This window comes from Penaeus monodon, chromosome 1, assembly GCF_015228065.2.
Source record: "Penaeus monodon isolate SGIC_2016 chromosome 1, NSTDA_Pmon_1, whole genome shotgun sequence".
NCBI lineage: Eukaryota > Metazoa > Arthropoda > Malacostraca > Decapoda > Penaeidae > Penaeus > Penaeus monodon.
Window position 1 is genome coordinate 51,574,201 of NC_051386.1, and position 10,000 is coordinate 51,584,200.

The 10,000-nt window shown below is 43.2% G+C and overlaps 1 protein-coding gene across 1 annotated transcript in view; it reads left to right on the forward strand.

Moving 5' to 3' along the window:
• Positions 1 to 9,880, forward strand: part of LOC119572379 (protein O-linked-mannose beta-1,2-N-acetylglucosaminyltransferase 1-like) — an 11,400-nt gene extending 1,520 nt beyond the window's left edge. The window contains 13 exon segments of the mRNA XM_037919504.1: positions 1 to 104; positions 453 to 659; positions 1,526 to 1,745; positions 1,985 to 2,112; positions 2,250 to 2,463; positions 3,705 to 3,828; positions 4,135 to 4,333; positions 4,671 to 4,855; positions 5,387 to 5,495; positions 5,991 to 6,068; positions 9,079 to 9,132; positions 9,134 to 9,188; positions 9,774 to 9,880. The exon segment at positions 1 to 104 is cut by the window's left edge and continues 129 nt beyond it. Of these exon segments, the coding sequence (XP_037775432.1) occupies positions 1 to 104; positions 453 to 659; positions 1,526 to 1,745; positions 1,985 to 2,112; positions 2,250 to 2,463; positions 3,705 to 3,828; positions 4,135 to 4,333; positions 4,671 to 4,855; positions 5,387 to 5,495; positions 5,991 to 6,068; positions 9,079 to 9,132; positions 9,134 to 9,188; positions 9,774 to 9,880 (1,784 nt within the window).
• Positions 9,881 to 10,000: the final 120 nt, after the last annotated feature.

Genomic DNA, 10,000 nt, shown 5'->3' on the forward strand with positions numbered 1-10,000 from the left:
GCGGAGGCGTTTTGGAGGATGAGGGGAAGGGAAGGATGGAGTATATGGTCCTCGAGGTTACAGTTAATGCGACAGGTGTTACGCTGTCTGTGGATGGCGAACAGGTAAGTCTTTTGGTTGGTTAAGTGGTCGAGAGACATTTGAATAGATTCCAGATCATCAGCAGTTATGATAATATTGAGAACAATAATATCAAATCAACAAAAGGTGAAAACTGAATTGGTAACTATCATAATCTGGAACAGCAATAACCAAGTTCCTTGTAATGGCAATGTTTGTATCATAGCAGCAGCTATAGCGGCAGTACCAGTAATAGCATACTCGTAATGGTAGTAATGGTGGTAATAGTTGGAGCACTAGTTGTGAGAGTATGGGGAAAATAATAATGCCAGGATATGATGTTACTACCGTTATCACATCATTGTGAATGTCCTTTCTGCATTTCCACTCAGGTGTATAGCATGCTAAACAAGACTCGCCCTTGGGGAAATGGCACAGCAAGGCTTCATGCAGGCATCCACTTGCTAACGTTGCACCAGTTCACCGGAAAGGTCATGCGATCTGACCTTTACATGACCTGGCAGCCAACCAGTGAGACACAGTTTCTGGCAGAGATGAACCGGATCCAAGATGGTCGGCTGCTGGTCATCATGGGAGCGGTAAGGAAACTGTTTAAAATTGTTCTAAAACAAATTTAATGGAGAGGCACTGAACTTTCAGCTTTGACGCTATGTCAGAGTGTGCTGTCATTTTTACACAGCAAGGGAGAGTGTATTGTGTGGTGGGAGAGAGAGAGTGTGTGTGTGTGTATGTGAAACACACACACACACACACACACACACAACGAGAAGAGAGAAAGGAGAAGGAGAAGAGAGAGAGAGTAGGACAGAAGAGAGAGAAAGAGAAGAGAGAAGAGAAGAGAGAGAGAGAGAAGAGAGAGAAGAGAGAGGGAGAGATGGATAGATAGCTAAAGAGGTAAATGGCTAAAGAGGTAGATAGACAGATAGAGTTCCAAGACAGTGTCATACATAATCATCAATATTTCCGTAAGCTAGAATAAGTACCAATCCATTTCTTTAAATACCATAATCCACGGACAAAATGAAATCCAAACCTAGAGCACGAACGGGATCCACCATGAAACATCAGACCCAACAAAGAGCACAGGACAGAGAGATAACAGGGAGGGCACGAGAGCAAGACGACAACGGGAGCGGGACACACACACACACAACACGACACACACACACACACACACACACACACACACACAGGAGAGAGAGAGAGAGAGAGAGAGAGAGAGAGAGAGAGAGAGAGAGAGAGAGAGAGATGGATAGATAGCTAAAGAGGTAAATGGCTAAAGAGGTAGATAGATAGAGTTCCAAGACAGTGTCATACATAATCATCAATATTTCGTAAGCTAGAATAAGTACCAATCCATTTTCTTTAAATACCCTACATCTCACGACAATATGAATCCAAACCTAGAGCCACGAATCGCATTCTCTCCCTAACTCCTTTTCAGCCCCAGTTCCTCACACACGTGGCAGAGGAGACGCTGAACTCCATCGCGCGCCAGGGCTCGGGTTTCGTCGAGGGCCTTTCCTCGATGGACTCCTGGTGCTTCGTCTTCCACAAGGGCGGGGAGGTGTTTTCCGACGCCCTTAGCACCTCTGAAACCACTCAGGAGGGATTCCCCGACGTGTCTCCGCTATCAGTCGCAATAACTGTGCCCCGAAAACCCTGTGAGTATACTGGCATGCCCTTTATGTAGTATTGGATATGCTGTAGCTACTGGAAGCTACTTGCAACGAAATGCCGTAATTGGTCCATTGTTGCGAGACAGAAGTAAATAAAACAATCAAATGGTGTATATTTTATAAAGATAATATCTGGAAAAGTCAAATACTATATTACGCACATTATCATTCACTATCAAACACAGTTGAATATTAATAGATGCACATTATTTACGACGAAACAGCTCGAAGATGCAAGTGGTACGACGAAAACGCGATGCACGAACGCGCCACGTTCTGTGAAACCTACGAGGGTTACGGTGACTTCTGCCGCTGTGAAGGAACGCCTTGGACCCCAGATTCCAGAAAGGGCGTAAGCAGTGCACAAAGCTTGTTTGATTAGAATCTGATTTAAATGCAGGTTTTAGCGTCAGATAAATTATGAGATACAAATATTTTACTGATATACACGGAGGTAACTGTGTTTTCCCTATTCTTGCCTATATCTAGCCAGATTACCCCATGACCGAGGTGATTCCTCTCGCCATAGTTACATCCCGGAGGCTTCCCCACGTACTGAAGCAGGTGAGCCAGGTGTGGGCGTCCCCAGGGGGTAGGCACACGCCCATCACCCTCTTCGTGGATGGTCGCAGCCCTGAGGCAAGAGACCTGAGTCGCCTCCTGAACGTATCGGTGGTGGAGCACGACAACCCGGTGCCACTATGTGAGCATTCGTTTTTCCATTTTTTTTCTTTGCCTTGTCTGTTGTCCTACACTTTTCGTCTCGCTCTGTACCTGTTGTTCTCTTTTATTCTCTCTCTCTCTCTCTCTCTCTCTCTCTCTCTCTCTCTGTGTGTGTGTGTGTGTGTGTGTGTGTGTGTTTGTGTGTGTGTATGTGTGTGTGTGCGTGTGTGTGTGTGTCTCTCTCTCTCTTCTCTTTCTCTCTCTCTCTCTCTCTCTTTTCTCTCTTCTCTCTCTCTTACTCTCTTCTCTCTCTCTTACTCTCTCTCTCTCTCCCTCCCTGTCTCTCCTCTCTAACTCCTCCCTCTCTCTCCTCTCTCTCTCCCTCTCCCTCCCTCCCTCTCTCTCTCTCTCTCTCTCTCTATCTCTCCCTCCCTCCTCCCCTTTCCTTTCTAGTCTTTTGTCCTTCACTTCCATTTTTATACTCTACTCATTACCCCCTCTCTCTCTCCACTATTTCCTTATTCGTCCTTTTCTTTCCTCTCTTCCTTTATCACGTTTCTATACGCTCTTCTCACTCGTATCTTCTCTCTCAACTCACTTCTCTTCTCTCTTCACTATTCGTTCTTGTCTCTTTTCTTTTTAGTCTTCTCTCTCCTTTGTTTCCACTTCTCGCGCATTTCTCTCCGCCCTCTTTTCTATTCTTTCTATTCTTTTCTTTCACCCTTCTCTCATCATATTTATCTATTCTCTTTCCGATACTCTTTCTTCTATCTCTTCTCTTTTTTTCTTCTATCTCTGCCTTCATTCTCAGTTCTGCCGTCTTTCGTTTCTCTCTCCTCTCCTTTCTTCTCTCTCCATTCTCCTCTTTCCACATTCCTCTCCTCTCTCTCCTTTCTCTTCTTCCCAGTATCCTTTTTTATTTCTCCTCTATCCAGTCTTCTCTCTCTCTCTCTCTCTCTCTCTCTCTCTCTCTCTCTCTCTGTGTGTGTGTGTGTGTGTGTGTGTGTGTATGTCTCTCTGTCTCTGTCTCTCTTTGCCTCTGTCTTTCTGTCTGTCTGTCTGTCTGTCTGTCTGCCTGTCTCTCTCTCTGTCTCTTCTGTGTCTCTGTCCCTCTCCATTATCCTTATTCTTGCCTTCTCTCTCTTCTCTTCTATCTACTGTTTTATTTTTCCGGTTTGTCTCTCCCTCCGTTCTTCTTCTGGGCCCTTCTTTCCGCCCCGCCATCTATCCTTTGCGTCCTCGTGCACCAAGATTTGATCTCAATATTCTTTTCTTTATTAGCATCGATGAGCAGAGTCAACGCCCACATCAAGTTCACTCTCGAGCGGGTGTTTGAGGAGTACTCGAAGGCTGATAAGGCGATCATACTCGAGGACGACCTTGACCTCGCTCCTGATTTCATACCGTGAGTACCAGACGCTTACATATACGGTAATTTGCTTGAGTGGGATTTAGAATTTGTTGGTAGAGAGGTCAGAGAAAAATGTGTCATTATCATAATTATCAATGTCATAGTCCCCGCACCATCATTTAAGTTCATTACTGTTGCTATCATCTCCTCCAGGTCTTATTTGCTGTTATAATTATTATAACGTAATCACTGTTATCATCCTCACCTCATTTTATCATCACTGGAGACGCATCACTCGTGTCCCTAATAAACTCATTATTACCGTTACTGTTATCACTACTATCTTCCTCATTCTCCCAGGTTCTTCCAACAGACGGCACCCTTATTGGAATCGGACCCCAAGTTGATATGCGTCAATGCCTATAACTACAATGCCTTCAGCCACACGGTACATGATCCAGCCAGGTTATACAGGGTGCATGGCGTCCCTGCGTATGGTTGGATGGTCAGGCGAACCATTGCTCGGGAGATGGTTACCATGTGGCCCGCTGTCAATCAGGTTTGTTGACGTGTTAGAAAGTCAGATATTTTTGGTATACTGAATATTATGTAGGTTGGATTCTTAATTATTTTTTTCGGTTTGTGTTTCTTCAATTAGTTTTGAAGTTTACAACTGTTTTGACTGCATTCATGTATTGATATGAACTGCGTTCATATCACATACATGAGGAGAGAGAGAGAGAGAGAGAGAGAGAGAGAGAGAGAGAGAGAGAGAGAGAGAGAGAGAGAGAGAGAGAGAGAGAGAGAGAGAGAGAGAGAGAGAGAGAGAGAGAGAGAGATGGATACATAAACAAACACAGTAAACAGACAATCTAATCTAACTTTTCTCCCCCCAGTCCGTGGATTGGGACCTGTGGCTGCGGTTCGCCATGATGGGGTCGAGGAGCATCCTCATCCCGGAGATCCCGCGCACCAAGCACGTGGGCGGCGGGGGCGTCCATGTCACGGGGCTGGAGCAGGCCCTTTACTACAACAAGCGGCCGCTCAATTCAGTCGCCAACGTTACTCTGGACGTTAACGCGTAAGATCTGATTTTTCCATATGTACAGATAACTTTAATCAAATTATATTGCTAATATTTAATTTGTGAATTAAGCCTTCATAATCAGGTGATATTCATTCGGTACTTTTATACATTTAAAAAACATTTAAAAAATGGACTGTCTAAATCCCGTATAAAGATTTTTTTTTACTGAAACTGTCATGCTATAAACACTGATCATAGTGAAAGGAAAACATTATTATTCTTTTGACATCACGTGTCATGTATGTAATAATGTCTAAGAATAGGCATCATATTTATTCTAATATGCTGGGTAAATTTCTTCGCTTTGAAAATATAACTACTGCTGCAATATCTGTACTAGCATGACTGGTTTCATCATCATCCCTATGATACTGCACAGTAATGCACCTTAATCGTCTTGCTTCCTTATAACTGACATACCATAAATACTACCGTTACTCACGTTATTGTCCCTGTCATCTCCAGCTGATAATATCGTCCTGTAGAGCAAGTTAAAGCCCTGCACATTCGCTTTTAAATTTCCAGAGCCGAGGAAGCACGATACCTGAAGACCCACACTGCCGCCATCCAGTCTGCGGAAGTCGTTCGCTTCCAAAACCACCCGTGCAAAGTCGTTCCTATTCCGAAGCATCAGGTCAGTAACAACACTTTCTTTACATCGGCTCGAGACCAGTAAACACGGTGTTTAAGCACTCTTCGGGTGGGAAGGGGAAATTTAACGAAATTCGACGTCGCAGCATATGTAAATTATAATTAGGCCATGGATAAAATAAACCACCTGCAGTTCATACATACAACTACTATAAGAATGCAAAGTCATGAACGCGCATTAATGCCAGTCCATGCAGTCTTAACACATGATCAAGCAATATAGTAACATGAATATGTAATATTCAAGTCGTGAATAAATACTTTGTATCGTGAACTTAGTACGTAACCATGACGAGAAAGATTTCGGGATATTAATAAACAGGTGCAGTATTAATAAAATGTGTCGTGAGTTAGGTTATTCTTTTGCTCTGTAAGAATAAGTAATAACAGTTTGGAAAAAAAAAGCTATCAATTTATATTTATTAATCAATGCCATTTTTATCATCTTACATTGATTTCATTTCGGCTCTATTAACAGGTAAACCGAACATTCGTTGTGTACTTGGACCAGCCCGACGAAGGAGAAAACTCGAGTGCTTACTACGTTGCTGCTAGGGTAAGGAGGGAACGAGGGACGGACAGATAGGTACAGACAAACCACACACACACACACACACACACACACACACACACACACACACACACACACACACACACACACACACAATATATATATATTATATATATATATATATATATATATATATATATATATATATATATATATATATATATATAAGTAAGTCTTTCTCTCTCATATATCATGATGGAACATTACATATGATTTATTTCAATAAAGAGCACGCAACACACGAACCATTTGTCTACTCTCTGTGCCTTGCAGTGCAACAGAAATTTTGTTCACTTTTTCAATTTCTTGGAATGACGTTGCACATAAATCACAAGGTCAAGATGAATGTGCCAGATCTTTTAAGCTCATTTAAAAGAGGCTGAGAAAATACTCTCACTCCCGTTTGAATTTACTTTCTATCCTGTTTAAATTTACTCTCTCTCTCTCTTATCTTATCTATCTTCTATTGTCTCTCTTTTCTCTCTATCTCTGTCTGTCTCTGTCTCTCTCTCTCTCTCCCTCTCTCTCTCTCTCTCTTCTCTCTCTTCTCTCTCTTCTCTCTCTCCTCTCTTCTCTCTCTCCTCTCTCTCTCTCTCCTCTCTCTCTCTCCTCTCTCTCTCCCTTTTCCTCTCTCCCCTCTCTCTCCTCTCTCTCTCTCTCTCTCTCTCCCCTCTCTCTCTCTTTTCCCCCTCTCCCCTGTCTCTCTCTCTCTCTCTCCTCTTCTCTCTCTTCCTCTCTCTCTCTCTCCTCCTCCCCTCTCTCTCTCTCCTCCCCCCCCTCTCTCTCTCTCCTCTCCCCCCCCCCCTCTCTCTCTCTCTCTCTCTCTCCCCTCTCCCCCCTCTCTCTCCGCTCTCCCCCCTCTCTCTCCTCTCCCTCTCTCTCTCTCTCTCTCTCTCTCTCTCTCTTCTCTCACTCTCTCTCTGTCTCTCTCCTCTCTCTCTTTGTCTCTGTCACTCTCTCTTTGTCTGTCAGTCTGTCTTTGTCTCTCTATGTCTCTGTCACTCTCTCTGTCTGTCTGTCTATCTATCTGTCTGCCTTTGTCTCTCTCTGTCCCTGTCCCTGTCCCTGTCCCTGTCCCTCTCTCTCTCTCTCTCTCTCTCTCTCTCTCTCTCTCTCTCTCTCTCTCTCTCTCTCCTCTCCTCTCTCTCTCTCTCTCCTCTCTCTCTCTCTCTCCTCTCTCTCTCTCTCTCCTCTCTCTCTCTCTCTCCTCTCTCTCTCTCTCTCCTCTCTCTCCCCTCTCTCTCTCCCTCTCTCCGCTCCTCCCCTCTCTCTCTCTCCTCTCCTCTTCTCTCTCTCGTCCTCTCTCTCCCCTCTCTCTCTCTCTCTCTCTCTCTCCTCTCTCTCTCTCTCTCTCTCTCTCTTCTCTCCTCTCTCTCTCTCTCTCTCCCTGTCTCTCTCCTCTCTCTCTCTCTCTGTCCCTGTCTCTCTCCTCTCTCTCTCTCTCTGTCCCTTCTCCCCTCTCTCCTCTCTCTCTCTTTCCTCTCCTCTCTCTCTCTCTCTCTCTCTCTCCCTTTTCTCTCCTCTCTCTCTCTCTGTCCCTGTCTCTCCTCCTCTCTCTCTCTCTGTCCCTGTTTCTCTCCTCTCTCTCTCTCTCTCCTGTCCCTGTCTCTCTTCCTCTCTCTCTGTCTCTTCCTCTCTCTCTGTCTCTTCCTCTCTCTCTCTCTGTCTGTCTCTCTTCCCTGTCTCTCCCTCTGTCCCCTCCCCTGTCCCCTGTCTCTCCCTTCTCTCGTCCTTTTCTCTCTGTCCCTTCTTCTCTCTCTGTCCCTCCTTCTCCTCTCTTCTTCTCCCTCTCTCTTTCTCTCCTCTCTCTCTCTCTCTCCTCTTCTCTCTCTGTCCTTCTTTTTTGTTTCGTCCTCGTCTCGTTTCTTCCTGCTCTCTCTGTCCTCTCTCTCCCCTTCTGCCCCTGTCTCTCCCTGTCTCTCTGTTTTCTCTTCTTCCTGTTCTTCTCTTGTTGTCTCTCTCTATCTCTCTGTTGTCTCTGTCTGTCTCTTTTCTGTGTTCTGTCTCTTGTCCTGTCTCCCTTTCTGTCTCTGCCTTTTCTCGTCTGTCTCTGTCTTCCTGCCTCTCTCTCTGCCCTCTCTCTCTCTGTCCTCTGTTCTTTCCCCTTCTCTCTCCTGTCCTCTCTCTCTTTCTGTCTCTTTCCTCCCTTTCTATCCTCTCTCTCTGTTTCCTGCTGCCTGCCTCCTCCTGTCCTTTGTCCTTTCCCTTTCTCTTCTTTTTGTCTTTTGTCTTTGTTTTTTTCTCTCTCGCTTCTCTCCTTTTCGTCTCTTCGTTTTTCTTGTTCTTTTGTCCCCTCTCTGTCTTCTTTTTTCTGTCTCTTCTGTCCCTCTCTCCTTTCTGTCTTGTCCCCTTTCTCCTTTTCTTCCTCTCTCTGTCCCCCTTTCTTTCCTGTCCTTTTTCCTGTCCTTGTCTCTGTCTCTCTGTCTCTCTCTCACTCGCTTTGCCTGCCTCCCTCTCTCTTTCCCTTTTCCTACCCTTCGCTCCTTCTTTTCACTCTTCTATTTCTTATTTTTTCCACCATCACTTTTCAAGCGTTGAACATAAAGGGATCCCCAGAGACTCACCAACAACGCCATTAACACATAAAATCACATATTTCTATCTCTTCTACAAAGAGAATTTTGCTACAAATAAAAAATCCCATCCCTCGCAAAATTCTTGATGGATGAAAGACAATGATTCTTGACTTTATATCTAACTCTCTAAATATCTATCTTTTTATGAGGATTTGACTTTTTACTTAGAATGATAGTTCTGACTGAAAAAAATATTTTTTTTTTCATGAAAAAAAAAAAAAAAAAAAACATATGGCTTAAAAATCAAGTGTTCTGAAATAATTTCTCCGGAAAATAAAGTTACCACTTATTCGAATTGTTTGTACATGACAAAATGTGCAAACACGCACATACAAATGCATTAAAATTCCTTAAAATAACAACAAAATACGTAAAAGGCGATCTAGTTTGACCTTATTTCTTGCTTGACCTTTTTTCAGTGCCTGGGGTTCAACGACCGCGACCTTCACGAGAACTTGATGCTAATGTACACCGCACCTTTCTTCGGGAACCAACTCTACCTCGTCGGCTGCCCCAACTCCCCGTTTTGGTAAGGCTTTGTAGTATGGCGACCCCTTGTATGCTTAAAGTCATGAGCTCCTGAATTTTATTCTATCTACATACTGTATATTTCTATTTTCAGTTATTCAATATTAATACACACACACACATAAACACAAACACACACACACACACACACACACACACACACACACACACCACACAAACACAAAAACAAAAAAAAAAAAAAAAAAAAAAAAAAAAAAAAAAAAAAATATATATATATATATATATATATATATATATTTATATATATATATATATATATATGTTGTGTGTGTGTGTGTGTGTGTGTGTGTGTGTGTGTGTGTGTGTGTGTGTGGTGTAATGCATATAATATTTTTTATATACATTCATATATATATATATATATATTATACTATATATATATAATATATATATATATACATATATATATAACATATATACTATATAAATATATATATATATATATATATATATATATATATATATATATATATATATATATATATATATGATTATCTGCTCATAACAACCATTCCCATTTTCCTCTTCCCTCTCACCCCCCCCCCCCCTTTCCCTCTCTCTGCAGCTTCACACGCGACCCGGAGGACCTGTACCGCCCGTCGCGCGATGACGTCATCTACGCCAACAAGTATCCCTTCATAAAGGGAGTCATCGTCAGGCAGTATGCCCTGAGGGTGCGCCCGCTCTCCCTCGAGGAGCAGGTAGCCCTCGACAACATAAACATTTACATGGTTCTAGAAGGAAATCATGAACAGAAAGACGCTAATGATGGCGCTACGACGAAGAATGTTT